General features: G+C 42.3%; 1 protein-coding gene across 1 annotated transcript in view; it reads left to right on the top strand.

Annotated features, from left to right (window-relative positions):
* The first annotated feature begins 1,655 nt into the window (after nucleotides 1-1,655).
* Nucleotides 1,656-18,672, top strand: part of fal (SAM and HD domain containing deoxynucleoside triphosphate triphosphohydrolase falten) — a 97,614-nt gene continuing 80,597 nt past the window's right edge. The window contains exons 1-2 of the mRNA XM_080280262.1: nucleotides 1,656-1,680; nucleotides 10,998-11,133. Of these exons, the coding sequence (XP_080136388.1) occupies nucleotides 11,018-11,133 (116 nt within the window). The 5' untranslated portion in view covers nucleotides 1,656-1,680; nucleotides 10,998-11,017. The remainder of the gene's footprint in view (nucleotides 1,681-10,997; nucleotides 11,134-18,672) is intronic.

Here is an 18,672-nt window from a genome sequence, read left to right as displayed (position 1 = left end):
TAAAGTGAAAATACGAAAAAAAAAAAAAATCTGACGACAGTAAAGAGCTATGAAGGCTAGCTTATTTAGGAAATGTGATATCTTTTATAATAAATGCCGTATTAGCAAATTATATATAAAAAAAAAAATTGTCAGTAACTACGAATACCAGCTCTAGGAGACGAAGTAAAGAGTAAGTACTATCCGTCATGTTCACTTGGTCAAAAATAATATACACGTACAGAAATCGAAAAAAAAAAAAAAAAAATCCCTCTCGTAACTCCTCTCACAAATCTCACACAGCCAATATATTTCCCGGGCCCTTCCACCAGGAAATCCCTACGGGCTACATTTGCAAATATTCAACACTATAGTGAAAATTGGTCGTATGTAGCAGAAAGATAGACTGTGAAGTATTACATAGATTCTTCGGTGGCAACACTACTTCAGCACCCCCTCCCCCCACCGCCACCTCACATCATGTTCCTCTGCAACCTCCCTCCTCACGTACAGTATTAACAGTACCTCCACCACCACACCTATGCGCGCCTCTAGTGTTGCCAATTTAGCATTTTTTCAGTTAGATATAGAGATTTTCGCTTCAATTCAGCGACAATTTTGAATTGAATTGAATTGAAAAATTTATTGTTGTAATTTTTTAACGCTTAATGACAACAAATATAGCTATATTCTTGGAAGTTGTACAGTTCTGGCGATATTCCAATGATGCCAGACTTCTTTCAGGTGATTTTCTTGAGAGTTTTGTACACGTCATTGTGCCGATTTTCGACAGCAAGCTTAGCGGTATTTGTGGTAATGGATTCAGCAGCTTACCTGTCTGGTTATGTGACTGATTTCCCCCTTACCACCTGCTAGTTCGACGTGGGTTATACCTCGCCCTACGGTATTATGTAACTCACTTTTCCTTCCTTTCTCTTCTCCTGCCTCCCATTGCCCTCTCTATCCCCTGGATTTTCCCCTTGCCCTCCATCTCCCTTTACCTCTCCTCTTGCTTTCTCTCTCCAGCTTCCCCTTTCCCTCCTTTTCCCTCTCCCCTCCCTCGTTCCCGTACCATTCTGCTCGACCCTCTAGCTCTCCCCTCTCTCATTTTACCAACTTTCTTGAGCTTAATTTGTTTAAGATTGTTTGTTTCCTCTTTGATCATCCATCATACAGCCATCAATCACTTCAAAAACTAGAATTAATATTAAAGTGAAAATACGAAAAAAAAAAATCTGACGACAGTAAAGAGCTATGAAGGCTAGCTTATTTAGGAAATGTGATATCTTTTATAAATACAGACCCTGATGTTCCCAAAACTGTTCTCTGGATTACAGCTAGTTCACTGTGTTAATATGGTTTCAAATTAGCAGTTTTTCTGGCAACTTTTCCCAGTCCACGCGGTCTTGGCGGCGCATTTCATTTTGGCGGCGACTGTGACTACCATGTTGCAGCAGTTTATGAGGTAACCGAGAGTTATTGATGAAAATCCGGATGTAGAAAATTAAGAACGGTGTAAGGGAGTAGGGAAACGCCATAAAATTAATAAAATGAGTGGAAAAGGTAAAAAATGTACAGAAAAGTAATACCGTATCGGAAACAAATCGTCCAAAATGTGCGGGGTCTGGTGGTGGCAGCTGATTGATGTAAACAAAGCATTAAGTGGAGGCAATAAAACACGGAGCCTTATAAAAAACGAAGGTAGGTTATAAGTCTGTCCTGCTGAAACGGTGATCTTGACATCTCATCGTCTGAAACGGTGATCATTAGAATCATAGATAAAAAATCGAAAGAAATTTCTCATGTGCAATAATGACCACATTGAGGCAGATGGGAAGCGGCGAAAGAGGAGCCTTTAATTTATTCTTTTTCCAGCATCAACACTTGACATGCAATACTAGTGTCTAGAAAAGAACAGTTAGATTTAACCCAGCTTTTACGAGATTCTGATTTTATAACGGGACATTCAGGGGGGCGGGGGTGGAGGGCGAGGTGACCCGAGCGCCGCAAGGAACCATAATTTGCTTCAAAAGTAATGGGGGGCTAAGGGGGGGGGGAGGACAGAGAATTTTGAGGACAAACCCACCAAGCTTCCCTTCCTTGGCGACTACATTGGCTGTTCTCAGCTTCTCAACAGAATAATCCTTTGGCTTTAGTAATGTTGCCCCAGAAATTGGTTTTCTTTGGAACGTTACTCTAAGAAAATATTTACAACTGTTCATAGCAATCTTAAAATGGCAGCTGGAAGCTTAATCTGTTCTTTAATCAGTCTCATAACACATGAACAATGTACAGTATATTATACAACTAAATATTGAAATTTACTTAGTTAACTGTAATATGCAATACTTGTCAACAAATGCCGTAAGACATTTCGGCTTCGTAATAGTTGCAAATTGCCCCATCTGCATTGATTCGTGTTTTTTTCATTCAAGATCTTGGTGACTTAGGGATGATCTTTGTTACAGTTAGATTGATCCATGTACATACTTCTTCATACATTAAGTGCCTGGCAGTAGGGTAATGTGAAAACTTATAAAATACATTTGAAAAATTGACTACTTGGCAAATACAAATTGACGCTCCTGCCAAACGATTATCCACTCACCAGTCGGCCAAGGTTATGGGGGATGCTTGAACGTCAGTTCGGTCGAGGTCTTCCCTGACTTGGTAAGTGTAGTACGGTCTGTGACTGTTGGAACTACAGCCAGCTTTGATCGTTGTACTTCATAGTTGTGCATTTGGAACTGACTCAGATTTTATAATAGTGGCAACATTGCCGAGTCATCGGATCGATCCGATTTACTATGGTTAACCTTGTACATTTTAAAAACCTGTACAACTTTGTGAAAATAATTATACTGTATTCTTCAATATCGTGTGGCACTGTTTCTGGAGTGTGTACTCTGTGGCATCTCTTAAACTGGTATTATAATACACTATACAGTATACCCAAAATGTTCAGTGAGACCGGGCAATGTTAAAAGTAGGAAGTAGACAGTTTCCCAATATAGAACGTTCCTGTGCTTCCCTTATCAGTTACGCCTTAATTTATTGTCTAACATATAAAGCAGCAAGTTGTAAATCTGTAGATATGGTAATTAGTGGCAAGCAGTACTATCACATTTAGTCAAGTTACGGTGTCTGAGTTAGTGCCCTCATGTAACATCAATGTATACTGTAGTTCTTGTGGTTTCCATGACACTTGGGCGAGGAAACATACGAAATTTCATTCTTTATCTTGAAAACTGTGGGTAGTCTGTTATAGGTGTTTGAGTATTAAAACTAGGCTACGTACCCACCCCAATCCCCAGTTGCAATGTAAGTAGCCTATAAATTGTGTATAAAATTATTGCCAGGAATAGAGTTTGCTGGGACTGTGCCTCAAAAAAAAAAAAAATAATAATAAAAATAAAATAATAATAATAAATAAGTAAAGGTCGGGGGGGAGGATCTTTTAACTACTCGTCATATTGATATAATATGAACCAATAGATAAAACCAGTCAAAACTGGCGGCCGACTTTGTGACCAACTATCATGCAGGGGCCGTGTTTAAAACGACCTTAACCATACTTTACTATAAATAAAGATCAGGTGTTAAACTGGTTATTTTGTGTTGTATTTCATCAATGAAATATTCCCAGTGGTTTCGTTGTGAGGTATATGGTAGTTGCATGACTGAAGACATGTAAATCCTCGTACAAGCCAATGAATTGAAATAATTATTGATGCAAAAGATCCAGAGTGCTTATACAACAAAAGAAGTGAAGCAATTCGATTTATAATTTGAGATTAGGACTTTAAAAACTTCGCCAGATCGCTTGCTCTTGTCCATGACGGGTATGCATTTGTCGGGGTGGGGCGAGAATTCAAGGGAAAGAAAACGTTCACCGCTCTTTGGCTAGATTCACTTTTTTTTTTTTTTTTTTTTTTTTTTTTTTGTCTCGGAAAAAACTCCGCACGGGAGTTTGTCAAGAAGGCGTGTTGAACGATTTTTTTTTTTTTTTTTTTCTGAAGCTTGTCATGAAAGCATGTCTTCACATTAGCGGGTTTTGCACGCCCAGTTCGTCAGCATCTGCTTCCGCCGGAGGGCGAAAAGCAGATGAGTGATGTATGTGTTCTGGTTGAAAAGTTAAAAAAAAAAAAAAAAAAAACGCAAATGGAGGTGCCACTTAAACAGCATTAGATTAATAATGTTCAAAGTCGTAGTTCTGATTATTTATCTGGGACATCTATCTGCTCATTTGACGATCCATTTATGCATGTACACCTGTAAAATATATATATATATATATATATATATATATATATATATATACAGTATATATATATATATATATATATATATATATATATATATATATATATATATATATACAGAGAAAGAGAGAGAGAGACAAATGGATCGTCAAATAGCACATGAATGTCATAGGTAGCTAATCTGAACAATTACTACGACAATCAACATAATAATCCAAAACCTCCATTTCAGGTTTTCTTTCATATTGTTTGTTATATACTTTTATCTTCACCCAGATGCCACCAAAAGCTTCACAGTCAACTAGAGTGAGAATGAAAATAAAAACTTTGGCTAAGTGCCCTTTATACATAGCAACATAACCTGCACGATCAACCCGGTAATTATGCGCCATTCCACCAGGATAACCCCAATGGCATTAAGAAAATATGTTGATATGGTTAATAGATGGCAAGACTGTCGAAAATATTGGTTGAGCTGATGAATATGGCTCTTGAGCTTTGTGATAAGGCTATCGTCTCAGATCCACCTCCATTATTTTTTCATCACTTGTCTTCAATTCAGATTCCCCCCCCCCCCTGTTTTCTAAAGTCATAAATTCTTTGAGATAATTTCTTCACAATCAGGGTTTTATTTTCCAAAGAAGTTCGCCCATTTAATTCTCCTGAAGCTTTCTGTTATCAGTACATTTTCGAAACAGATTGTCTTTTGGTGTTAGGGACAGTATATGAAATGATTTAAATATATCCTTTCCTCCTCATGCCCTATGCATTTTGTCTTCTTTGAAAACTTCCGGACGTAAAATTTCTTTGTACTTATAAACGCACGAGTAATTCTGAAGCAGGAGTGTTGTCATGATTATCTTTTATTTCTTGTGTGAATTGTCGTTAGTTCTCCCTTTCACTTTTGTCTTATTTAACGATTTTTCCAAGTTATTTGTGTTAATATAGATTATTTTATTCAGACTGGAGGAGGCTTAGATAAACCCCACCATTACTGTTCACCGTGAGCCCACTAAGTTGTAAAATGCCGAATAGTTTTGCTGAGGGCATCTTAACACCCCCAGAAGGAGCCTACAGAGGGGCAAACAGCGCGACCTGACTCCGGGTGACAGGGACATAAGTCCGCCTGGGCCGCACGCCCCTATGACCCGGAACTCGCCTGCCACCATCATAGCAGGAAAAAGAGACTACCTTCCAGGCGAGCTGACCACCGACAGGATCGGGGTGGAACTATTACTCTAGCTCCAGGCAGCACCCCTGAGACGGCCGGTAGCCGCTCAACCGTCCTGCAGGAGACGGCCGGTAGCCACTCTGGAGGTAATCAGGAGACGGCCGGTAGCCTCTTCTGCCTTCGTCAGGAGATGGCCGGTAGCTGCTCTGAAGGTGCCCTACAAGAGACGGCCGGTAGCCACTCGACCCTGCTGCAGGAGACGGCCGGTAGCTGCTCCGGAGGTAATCAGGAGACGGCCGGTAGCCGCTCCGGAGGTAATCAGGAGACGGCCGGTAGCTGCTCTGAAGGTGCCATAGAGACGACCGGTAGCCCCTTGGGAGGTAATCAGGAGACTGCCGGTAGCCGCTCCCCCCTTCATCAGGAGACGGCTGGTGGCTGCTCCAAAGGTGCCCTTGAGTCTGCCTGCAGCTGTTCCCCCACACAGGCCACGGCCAGTAGCCAGGCTGTTGCGATGGCTGGTAGCCGCGTCCTGAGAAAGCCACGGCCAGTAGCCGGGCCGTTGCGATGGCCGGTAGCCGCGTCCTGAGAAGGCCACAGGCAGTAGCCGAGCCCCACAAGAGGAGACGACCGGTAGCCTTTCCTCTGTCAGGTGCTGCCTCCCCTCCACGAGACTTGTACCAAGAGGGAGGTCCCAGCATTGAGGACTGCTGGAGAGGCCCTGTGACCCCCACCAGGCCCCTCTCTCTACAGCCGGTCCCTGAGGGGCCTCGCCTGACAGACTCCAATGGAGGCTGATGCCGCAGCCAGCTCCTGACAGCGTCACCGACCACCAGAGACTGCAGCCCGCAGGACCTTGAGACTGCCCCCAGGACCCCTGGACGGGACATCCGCACACCTCGACACCAGAGACCCTCGTCCTCCGTCAGGCGCCTGAGTGAATGATTCAGGCAGCTGTTTGGTCCCAGTCCAGAGGGCCAGACTCCAGCCCCGAACCTTGAGAGCACAGGGCCCTTCGCCGCACTCAGCCCCGGACAAGAGAGGACGCCCCTACGAGTGATTCTGTGGCCCCTGAATACGGAGGCCCCTGGCGGAACTCAGCCCCATCAGTAGCCAGGCTGAGCTGTTCCCCGCCGCCCTTTTCCTGGCTACTACCATGCACAGTCACAATAATGAATGACAGTGAAAGTACAGTAATAGTGATACAGTGAACCGAGGGCTGAGCAGTGAGTTACTAGAAATACGGGAAGTCAAAAATAACACCTGTCAGTGTTAATGTAAATGAAAGGTAACAGCGAGACAGGGAAAGTGGCCGAACAATGAATAAAGTGTCTGTCTGAGTGAACATAATTCCATCACAGTGACGTAGCTTCGTGTTAAGACCAATCGGGGCTCCCAGAACCAAAGTAATGATTAACAGTGTAACAGTGAACTCAAGTAGACAGCCCAACAGTGATAACAGTGCCTCGGCCCCAGTGAAAGTGAACTTTGCTTAAACAGATTAAAGTCTAGACATCCTAACAGCGAGACAGTTATTGATTTCTCAGCCCTAGGACACCAGGTATTAACTAACGTTCTAATCACTTTGTGCCTGATCTTGTCCTGAATAGTATCCTGTGTGATACTTTTTTTTTTTTTTTTTTATGCGAGGAAGAAGGAACCAAAGGCCATGGCCCGCAGTAACAGTTCCCTCCAAGAGAAAAACAAAATACAATAGAGAGCCAAATTCAAGATCCGATCATTTTGAGATGCCTGGATACACTGCGTTTGAAAGACTGGAGATCATAGGCAGCAGGAAATACAGATAGAGGGAGACAGTTCCAGAGCTGACCTGTTGTATAAATGAAAGACTGGGAGTAACGGTTAACTCTTGCATTAGAGAGTTGGACAGAAAAGGGATGAGAGTTTGCTGCCAGACGGGTGCTACGCGCCCGTCGTAGAGGTGGAGGAATGCAAGCAGACAGTTCAGAGGAGCAGTGACCATTAAAGTAGCGATAGAAAAGAGATAAAGATGCAACAGTGCGGCGAAGAGACAGAGGTTGAAGGGAGTCAGTAAGAGGAGGAGAGTTAATGAGACGAAAAGCCTTTGACTCCACCCTATTGAGAAGAGCTGTATGTGGGGAGCCTCCCCACACATGAGAGTTGTACTCCACACAGGGGCGGATAAAACCTCTGTATAGAGTCAACATTTGTGCAGGGGTAAAAAAGAGCGGAGTCGGCTTAGCACACCCAATCTCTTGGAAGCAGATTTTACAAGAGATGTAATATGGTCTTTCCAAGATAAGTCCCGAGTAAATGAAACCCCAAGCATGTTCAAGGATGATGCAGGATTAAGCTGAATATTATTAAACATTAATGGGTATACCTGTGGAAGATTCTGTCGGGTTGATAGGTGTAAGAACTGAGTCTTAGATGCATTAAAGACAACCATATTATTTTTACCCCAGTCAGCGATACGAGCCATGTCAGACATTAGGTGTGCCATAGCCTCATCCCTTGTTTCTTGAAGTAACTGTTGAGATGGGCGTTGCGGGAACCGAATGGAAAGGTGAAGGGTGGAGTCATCAGCGTATGAGTGGATAGGGTTAGATGTACAGCTTAGAAGATCATTGATGAATAAAAGGAAAAGAGTTGGTGATAGGACAGAGCCCTGAGGAACACCACTGTTGATAGATCTAGGAGAAGAACGATGGCCGTCTACAACAGCGGCTATAGAACGACCAGAAAGGAAGCTAGCGATGAAGGCACAGATAGAAGGATAGAAACCGTAGGAGGGCAGTTTGGAAATTAAAGATTTATGCCAGACTCGATCGAAAGCCTTTGAGATGTCAAGTGCAATGGCAAAGCTTTCGCCAAAGTCCCCACAATCTAGACATAAGGTTTATAATCGCTCAGAATAATTACTCTTGTGACATCCGCCCGTTCCACTTGTAGAATTTGACAATACACGTGTAAGGTTGTTGCCCTGAGTTTTTGTGTCCTGCCTCTCTCTTATTTGTCTAAGCTCTGGTCTAGAAAGAGAACCCAGCTACACACTAGGCATTAGAGGGACGGGAAGCCGACCCTAAAACACCTTGCATTACAAGTTGAACATAAAATTGGGAGAGCAGTAAAAAAGAGGAGGGGGGAGATAATTCTTTAGTTTACCCCCGCCACCTCTCCTCATTTTTTTTCCTTGCCATAATTATTCTCCTTTGTGTAGTTTTTCTCTGTATGTACACTATACAAGTCTATTCAGATCATAATCACTCACTGCATCCAGTATCCCCCTCCCCCCATAAAACATTCTCCAAACATTGTGTCTGGTTTGGCTTTGGGTTCTCCCTTTTTGTTCAGGGTTGCATTGTGTTCATATTTAGTCACAGCATTAGCCCCCCCCCCCACCAGCCCCACCCTGACCCCGTAAAACGTTCTTTGGTCATTATATTGCTCCTTCCCGCATTCCGTACAGAACATGCCTTGTCAGTGTCAGTTATCCCTTCAGTCTGATGACATCTTATTTAGTTTTTATATCCAGATGGTATTATTCAAGTTAGAAAGGTCTTGTGCTGAAAGTATTATCTAACTCAATTTAAAGCTTTCTCAGATTTCTTCCCTAGCATACCCAACTCATCCCAGTCGTTGATGGTCACCATCCTTGCTCGTCTTCGCATGGGTCATAACCATATCCACCTCGCTCATGGTCATTTAATGAACCATGACCCTCAGCCAGGGCTCTTGTTGGGCGAGCCACAGCTCGCAAATCTATCTATCTATATATTGCCAGACGCCTTAATCCCTTTTGGGGTGGCCACAAACAAATCGCCTCCACGTCACCCTGTCCCCTGCCATTTCACTGCCCTGCTCCCAACTCACACCCCCCTCTCTCATATACCTCTCCACCCCATCCCTCCATCTCATCCTCTGCCTCCCCCTCCCTCTTCCCCCCTCCACCTCACTCATATACACTCTCTCGCAAATGCAAGTAGTTTTTCCCTTCGGTGAACAAATTTTACATGCAAGTCGTCTTTTGGCGAGGAGAAAATACATCCACTTCAAAATCCAGTAAACTATAAAATAAGTAAATCTCACTTAAATGAACAAAAAAAGCACGTAGTGACTGATTATTAAAGCTTTCCTTGTTGCCATAGTGAATGTTTAAAAATAGACAATGTGTAAATAAAGAAATACATATATTTATTGCTTGTAAACTATTTCGGCTCGTAGTTAGTTTGGCTACTAAAAATTTATTTGGCTCGTAAATCTGAAACCTTAGGAGCCAAATGGCTCACAACCACGTAGAGTTAGCAAGAGCCCTGTCAGCCCTTCTGTTCATCCTGTAACTGTCCCATGACTATCCATCACCTTTTTCTTTATTGCTCGTGTACACTCCAATATCATCTCTCAGCTTTCCCCATCCTTTTTCGCACTACGTCACAACCTTCCTAGGTGACTCCTACTGTTTCTGTTAACAAAAATATCACTTTTCTTACTGCCTTTCACATTGTATATTTAATTATTCCCCCCACTACCTTCTGCCTTAGTGCCACATGGCCATGTCTGGTTTGATGCTAGTTCTTCAGTATTCCTTTCTTCCCCCAAATTATATTGAAACCTTTTGAAATCAGTAAGAATGCTGTAAGAAACACGTCACCAGATTTTAGGGGAAGTAGAGTGCATGGCATTTGACATCAGGCCTACACGTCTTTGATCATTTGTTTCCTTTAAACTTAATGTGTTTTATAGTATATTCGAAAAGACATAAGCTTGACATAATATTTCGGGCATTTTATAATTAGATAATCTAATGCCTTGTAGGATTTTTTTTTTCCCATGTTCTGTATTTGGCAAAATGCAAATTAGCAATACTTACCCACCCAAGGAGGTTAGAAATAATAGTTACCGGTACCAGTGACTATTTTATCAGACAAGCAGGGGTACCTGATGTCTTTGGAAGACCCCTTGGGTCCCATTGAACCAGTGCTTCTTCTTGGGCCCATTTCCCTAGGGATATACTCCCTGAGGACCTATTTTCCCACTTTTCGGTACCGCCCACCTACCTGACCCAGCAGTCTCCCTACCCACCCTTCCCACTCGTCATGCTCACCAACCCTATCCATCCGACCACCCACCTAGTCACACTCACCCACCTAGTAACATTCACCCACCCACCCTCACACTCACCCATCCTGCCCACCCACCCCACACCCTGTCCATCCATACCCACCCATTCACTCAACCCTGCCTACCCACTCTGCCTACCTACATGTCCACCCATCCCACCCATTGTAGGTAATAATATGGTTGTAGCAGCCAAAAAAGGAAAAAATATCCATCCATCCATCATCCAGTCCTACGTTGCTTTATGAGGAGAGTAAGGAACTTGAAATTTGTAATTACAGTTGTTCATATCTGCACCATTACATTTGTTCTAATGTGCGACATTTTAGCAGCTGTAATGAGCACGTTTAAATTCATTGTAAAAAGCTAACTTCCTTTGCAGTGTAGGCACCCAAGGCTGGCAAACCATTGTCCATTATATTTAAGACATTACCTGATGGCTTAACAGCAGACAAACCTTTAACCTTTAATACCTGCATAAATTACAGGTACCGGGTATACATACACAATGTTGGAGTGCCAGGGAGATAGGGAGAAGGTGTTCCATGATGCTGTTCATGGTGCATTCTCCCTCCCAGCCCTGTGTGTGGCTGTTATTGACACCCCACAGTTTCAGCGACTTAGGTAAGAACACACCACTGTTACGTTAATTTTGGATGGCCTTCTTTAGGTAGGGTTAGGTATGATTCGTTAGAATAGAATTGGTCAGTTTTCTTTTTTGGGTTACGCAAAAATCAAAGGTTTGGTTAGGTAAAGTAAACTTGATTGGATTAGCTTCAGGTGGCTCATCATTAGGTTAGGTTAGCTTAGTTAGAGTAGCATTGCTAAGGTAAGCGTAAGTGGCCCTATCACCTTTAGGTTAGATTAGCTAAGAGTAGATTTGCTAGCTGTTTCATCTTTAGGTTTGATTTAAGGCAGGTTGGGTAGGCTAGGGTTTTTAGGATAAGTTTGGGTAGCTCTTTTATTTTTAGGATAAGTTATGTTTCCTAAGGTAGATTTGGGTAACTCTTTAATCTTTAAGTTAGGTTGTATTACATGTTGAAAGGCTTTGTACTTACCCGTTCAACTGTTGATGGCTGACCATTTTACAGTCTCTGGCAGTGTCTCTGTACATTTCCTTAATTTTGGGAACATTTTGTAGGACCTCATCCCAAGTATGCTTTTTTCTTTTTATTCCTGCATTCAAACTTGTGGATGTTTTCACTCCAATTTAATCCTCTTTTCACATGCCCAGACCAGCTTATTCATCCCCTACACATCACATAACCAATGCCTTCAGTTCTCATCTGATCTCTCGGCTGCTTATTCACGTTTCAGCCATTTGCGGCTGTCGTTAAGTGAAGTACCAGACATTTGTCTCTTCATCTTCTTGTACGTGTTTTCCAGCCTACTAAGTTTCACAGCCATATAGTATTACACTTCTCATACATGCGTATATATATACAATTTTTCCATAGTGTAAAAGGAAAGTCCTCTTAATGTAAGAAATGGTAACAGTTCTCTAAACTTTGTCCATCCATTCCAATCCCTGGCAGTGGATCTAGCTTCAGCATCCTTTCAGCTTAGATCTTATCACTCAGATAACAAAACTCCTTTACACAGTTGAGATACACATCTGCCATGTCTGTCTTGGTATGTCTAGTCCATTCTTCTTGTTTACCTCTATAGTCAGTGTGTTTGAAACCTACCACATAGTATAGCCCACTTTTTACACTGCTGTACCTCTTGTGTGCCCATTTGTTGCAGACATTACTGATATGTAGGGCTGCATTGGTGCCAACAACCCTCCAACTCACAGCACATAGCCACACACCTTCTGCCACCACAGTGCTGTTGTCCACCCAAGTAACTGTCTCTCATTTTGTCCTCAGTCACTGTCACTTCTATTCCATTCCCTTTCTCCATCTAAGTCTCTCTGTAACCTTTAGATCATTTTCTTGTGGTTAAAAGTCTCCCAATAACCTTTGGATCATTCTATCTATAGCTCGACACCCTAATCCTGGAAAGGGTGGCCGCAGACAAAACGCCTCCAAGTCACTCTGTCACCCACCATTTGACTGCCCTCCCCCCAACTCACTCCCCCCTCCCTCATATACCTCTCAACTCTATCCCTCCACCTCATCCTCGGTCTTCCCCACCCTTTCCCTCCCTCCACTTCACCTACATACACCCTCTTACAGTAGTCTTTCATTCTCCATTCTCTCCACACTCTCAAACCACCTCAGTGTATTTCTCCTAATTTTCTCAACCACGTCCACATCCACCCCACAACGTTCCTTCACTTCTTCATTCGTCAACCTGTCCCTCCAAGTCGCTCAACATGCTCCTCTTAAGTAACTCATTTCCACTGCACTCACTCTTGACTTATTCTGCTCTAGCAAGGTCCATGCCTCGCTTCCATACATCAGGGTAGGGATCACAATACTGTCACGCAGTGACTTCTTATCTTCCATACTCACCTCCCTGTTTCTCATCACTGCTTTCAGTGAACCAACAACTTTCCTTCCTTGCTATACTCCATATCCTCACCTTGACACCATCCAACCTCACTGTGCATTCTGACATCATTCCTCTCAAACACCATAACTTTACTCTTGTTTTCATTAACTTTCAGGTTCCTCTTCCTACACACTGTCAAAAATTCATTCACCAAGCCTTGCAACTCCAATTCATCTTCACAAAGCAATACTGTATCATCAGCAAACAGCAACACCGGAATCTTCCACATCTCACCCTCATTCATTAGAGCCACCCCCACATCCACTGCCCTACTGTGCATCTCCTTTACAACCCCATCCTTCTATATATTAAACAGCCATGGAGATGTTACACATCCTTGTTTCAGTCCCACATTTAGATCAAATAACTTACTCTGCTCACCATCCACTCACACCATAGCCCTAGCTCCTTCGTACATACTCTTGACAGCACTCAACAGTTTCCCCTCCACTCCATATATTCTTAATACCTTCCACATACCTTGCCTGTCTATTCTGTCATAAGCTTTCTCCAAGTCCATGAAGGCAGCACACACTTTCTTTCCCTTGTCTAGATACTTCACTAAATATCTTCACACAGATATCTGATCTACACACCCTTTTCCCTTCCTAAATCCCTCTTGTTCTTCTCCAGCTAGCTTCTCTGTTATATGGCTAACCCTATCAATGAGTATTCTACCATGTATTTTTCCAGTCACACTATGAAGGCAAATACCCCCATGGTTACCACATACTTCTCTCTCCCCTTTTCCTTTGTATGAAGGAACTATTATACCTGATTTCCAGTTCTCCAGAATCCTTCCCTCTTCCCAAGCCAGTCTACACAACTTCCATATCCATTCCACAACAATCTCACCCCCATACTTCAGCATTTCACCACACACTCCATCAATTCCTTGGGCCTTTCCCATCTTGATCTTCTTCATTGCTTCCACTACTTCCACCCTACTGATCTCTTCCTCCTTCCTCTCAATTCTTCTCCCAGCCATTCCCCAACCACTTATACTCACACTGCTTTCACTCTCTGCATTCAACAAATCCTCATAGTGCTCCTTCCATCTCCTCAGTTTCTCTCTCTTCTCCACCACCAACAATCTATTATTCCCATCTTTCACTCCCCTACTATTTCCCCTTTCACACTGTCTTACTGTCTTTACCTCCTTCCAAAGCAGTTTCTTACTCTCACTCCATTTTACACTCAGATTCCTCCCAAACTCTTCATCCACTTTCTTCTTACTCTCCTTCACCAATCCCTTCACCTCTCTTCTCCTGCTTACATATACCTCACTCTTCTCTCTCTCATCTTCTCCCGTGCCTCTACTCGCTAGCCATTCACTATATGCCTTCATCTTTTGTTCCACAGCTTGTTTCACCTCATCATTCCACCATGCTGTCTCTTGCACACCCCTGCATCTCCTCCTCACTCCACAAACCACCTCACACGCTGCGCCTATCTCTTCCATGAATATCATACGTACATCTTCCACCCCTTCCATCTGCTCTAACTCATACCTTCCCAATCTTTCTTCCACTATGATCTTATGCTCTGCCATTTTCTCACTATCTTGCAACTTCTCCACTCTTCTCACAAGAGCTGTTTCCTCGTGTCTTCCCCTTCGTCGCTTCACCCATTTTCTTTGCAGCCTTGCCTTGGCCATCACTAAGTGATGGTCTGAGATTCCATTCCCCCACCCTTTCCACACTCTTGCATCAAACACTTTTCTCATTCTCTCATCCCACACACACGTAATCTATCATTGCCTTTCATTCAGCAAGTTCACTGTCCATCCTCCTCATGACTTTCCTTTCTATGTGGTTAAAATTAAACCATTGGCATACAACAGCTGTGAAGGGAGGCCAGTCCTAAAAGTCATTTGTCATTGTTTCAAGTCCCATAATAACCAGCAGAGGACTCAAAACAGTACAGGTGCACTCAAACATTTATTGAGAATTGTAAACCTCAGGGTCTCATTTGCTCTCATTTGGGGACTTGCACTCTTATATATTATCATAATCACTATGATAATCTGAATCTCATGATCCAACCTCTTCTTTTGCCCAGAGTACCACCTCTCTAGGTGCCCTATTGAAAAAATTCTTTACGTCAGCAAAAGTAAAGTATGTTAAGGCTCTTGTTTTCTTGCTCATGGACTTCCAGTAGTTGCCTGGCAGTAAATATTGCATCACTGGTTTTTCTGCTAAGCCTGAAAACCAAATGTATCTTATCAGTACACTATACTTGCTTTCTCTTTAAGCATGTACTGTACTCCAGACCTCTCTCCATTACTTTTGTTATGATCAAACAATTTCAGGCCCTCATTATTACCCCAGTCAATATCATTGCCCTTTTCCTCATAAATGTTCTTACGTATAGGTACAGAGTACTCATCGCAGGATTTATCAGATCAATTGGCTTAGTTCACTGCTACCACACTAGACACAACTGCAGCTTCACCAGTTTTCAGTTGTTCATTTGCCTTAACTACAGTCCTAAGATCAGTCAATAGCCAGTGACTAGCACTGGTTGATCTATCTGCAGATTATCTCTGTTCCAGTCTGATTCCACATTCAGCTGGCAACTATAGTTTTCACTCTGCATGCTTGATGTCTTCACCACTGACTATCTCCCTACCTGTAGCCATCAGTCTGTACACACTGTTCATCAACATTATCCCTGTTTTCAGTCATCATTTGTTTGGTTATTCAAAATACTGTACTTCTTTCCTGTCATTGATACTCTTTAGCTTGTTTGATAAGGGTTCCCATAAGTGTCATAGCTCAGTGCACCTCTTCTAGCTGCAAAATATTCCTCCTCATCCCGACTCCTTTTTTTTTTTTTTTTTTTTTTTTTTTTTTTTTTCTGCATCAGCCTTACCATTCCTCCACCAAGTTATTTTTGTCGTGGTGAACTCATTGTCCTGTTGAAGGTCCAATCACAGGTTTTCAGGAGATCCATCTTTAGCCCATTTCCAAACCAAATGCTTGATAGTGTGGGCAGGAGTTTTGTATCACTATAACCCATAGAAATTCTTGTTTGGTTCTACCTGTATGTAGTGAAGCCCTTTGAATGGGTTACAGTAATGCAAGGCACTGGTGAGGAGCCTACATGTTGAAGCACTGTGCACCCTGGGTGGAGCAGCAGTAGCCTCCACTCAGGAGCCAAGCTGCTGCATATTTTTCTGCATGTCCCCATAGGGAAAAACTCTGGTGTGATCCTGGTGAGAAGCTGTTTACCACAAGAGGGCACAGGTTACCTACGTGACACACTGTACTCTACTTGTAGGACTCCCCCAAAGATGCGGTTGCTTACCTGTAGTTGATGGGTCTGCTCAGCCAGACAGACCAGGGTTAACCCTTGCCGAGCTGCAGACCTCATATGAGGCATAATGAAGGTTTACATGAGTCAAGCTGTAAACCTCATATGAAGTACAGTTTACGTGGGTTATAAAACAATGACTCAGAGCAGGTAAACTACCTTACTGTACAAAGAATCAGCCCAGCAGGGGCTAAGTAGCAGCAACAACAACAACGATGCAAAACCTCTGCTCATGGCAACAAGCATTTAGTTTGGACACAGTCGTAGAGCATCATGCTGTGTATGTACACCAAGGTTACCACATTTCATCTTGTCACCCCTATATACCTTTCTGCTTAGAAATCTGTCATGGTCTGGGTCTTCAACTTCCAGGCTCTTCTCCTGGGCACACTGTAAGATTTTCCCCTGACAATTGTTCACACAAGTAATCTGTGTTGCTGTGCATAATTTTCATCAGTAATGACTTTAACATCCTTTACAAGCTTCTCATCTATCTTTATGACCAAAAAATAGTCAGTCTGGTGAAGAACATACCCTGATTCATCAGTCAGCTCTATCTTTTCTTGAAAGAAGTACCATACAGTAGTACACACTACCATGTTCTGTTTCCTCAACTCAAGTTCAGTATTCACTCCCCCTTTGCATTCCTAGTTTCATAACCCGACCTTTGCTCTGCCATATCTCCAAGACTAAGTCTGGTCAAATCACTGCTCAGCATCAGTCTCATTTATAACTATAACACCAACAGCATGCATCGGGATATTCCAAAAGAATTTTTCATATCTCCATCATGTCCATCATGTGGGGCTTTTATCAGTGCTTTTCTTGCTGACCATAAGTTTCAAAACTTATTGTCGTACACCTCAGCGGTTTTGTCACATTTTCAACCCTCATATCAGGTACTAAGATCTCTATTTCCTTAAACCATATCATCCCTTTCTTTTCAGTAAAGCCTGTATCTCTTATTAATCATCCTAGTTGACCCATCCTCTGTTGTATCTCATGCACACAACACACATCCACCCTCGTACTCTGTCTGATCCACCTGTTTTGGATTCCCCCTTTTACTGTACTCTCCACATGCAGACTAGCTTACCTAAGCATAAGGGGTAGTTTAGGGTCTTTAAACTTGCATTTCCTCTCTGTGACATAGGTTTGTTAGGATAGATTTAGAGGCTTTCAGTTTGGTTAGGTCTAGGTTAGCTTAGGTTTGGTAGGGTACTGGTAGGTTTTGGTGGTTCTTTTACCTTTAGTTTAGGTCTAGCAATCATCAGAGTTGTCTGATGGTGCACTGGTACTCATATTGATGACTGGATAATAATGACAACCCTTCTTAAGATGTAAGCAATTTCATTTTGGTATCTGTACATGATCTGTGTAGTGTTTTTAGAATATTAACCAGAAGTTGAATATAAAACAAGGAATATATATATATATATATATATATATATATATATATATATATATATATATATATATATATATATATATCCATCTATCTATCTGTCTATCTATTTATCTATCTATATCTATCTGTCTATCTATTTATCTATCTATATCTATCTGTCTATCTATCTATCTATCTATATATGTATGGATATGTATGTATGTATGTACAGTATATTATATAGCCAGACACCACAATCTTGTAAGAGGTGGCCGTTTGTTATATAATTATATATACAGTATATATATATATATATATATATATATATATATATATATATATACAGGTATTTGTATGTTTGTATGTACCGTATATACAGTATGCCAGACACCACAATCTCATAAGGGGTGGCTATGTATGTATGTGTGTATATGCAGTATATTATAGCCAGACACCACAGTCTTGTAAGAGGTGGCCATTTGTCTTTGAATTTGTTGTTTTCCAGGAAGGGGCACTAATCCTCTGCCAAACTATTTATTGACATGTACGGAACACTTATGGGTTGATTATATAGTTTTAAATGGTTTCCTGGCTTACAGGAAACCATTAGGCTCATCACTCAATGTAAAACCACCCAAAAAAGGAAAGAAGAGTAATAAAAAGTGACAGGAAAGCTGGGGGAAATAGGAAAAGAGGAGGGCAGAGAATGAAAAAGAATGATAAAGGTGAAGGAAGAAGTAAGCAGCACTACATCAAGTGAGTGGGTGATGGTTGCCACCACCTACCAGTAAACATACCATTTATATATACAGGTGTGTATCCATCCATCCATCCATCATCCAATCCTACATTGCCCCATAAGGAGCGTAGGAGCCTAGGGCTAGGCAGTTGGTCCCGACATTTAAGATGAGAGTGACCAGCCTCACTCATCCCTGAGTGGCATTACATGAGCAAGAAACCCC

This window comes from Coenobita brevimanus, chromosome 84, assembly GCF_032717465.1.
Source record: "Coenobita brevimanus isolate Jiangsu-jjx chromosome 84, ASM3271746v2, whole genome shotgun sequence".
NCBI lineage: Eukaryota > Metazoa > Arthropoda > Malacostraca > Decapoda > Coenobitidae > Coenobita > Coenobita brevimanus.
The sequence above is the reverse complement of the archived record's forward strand: the minus strand, read 5'-3'. Positions and strand labels throughout refer to the sequence as shown.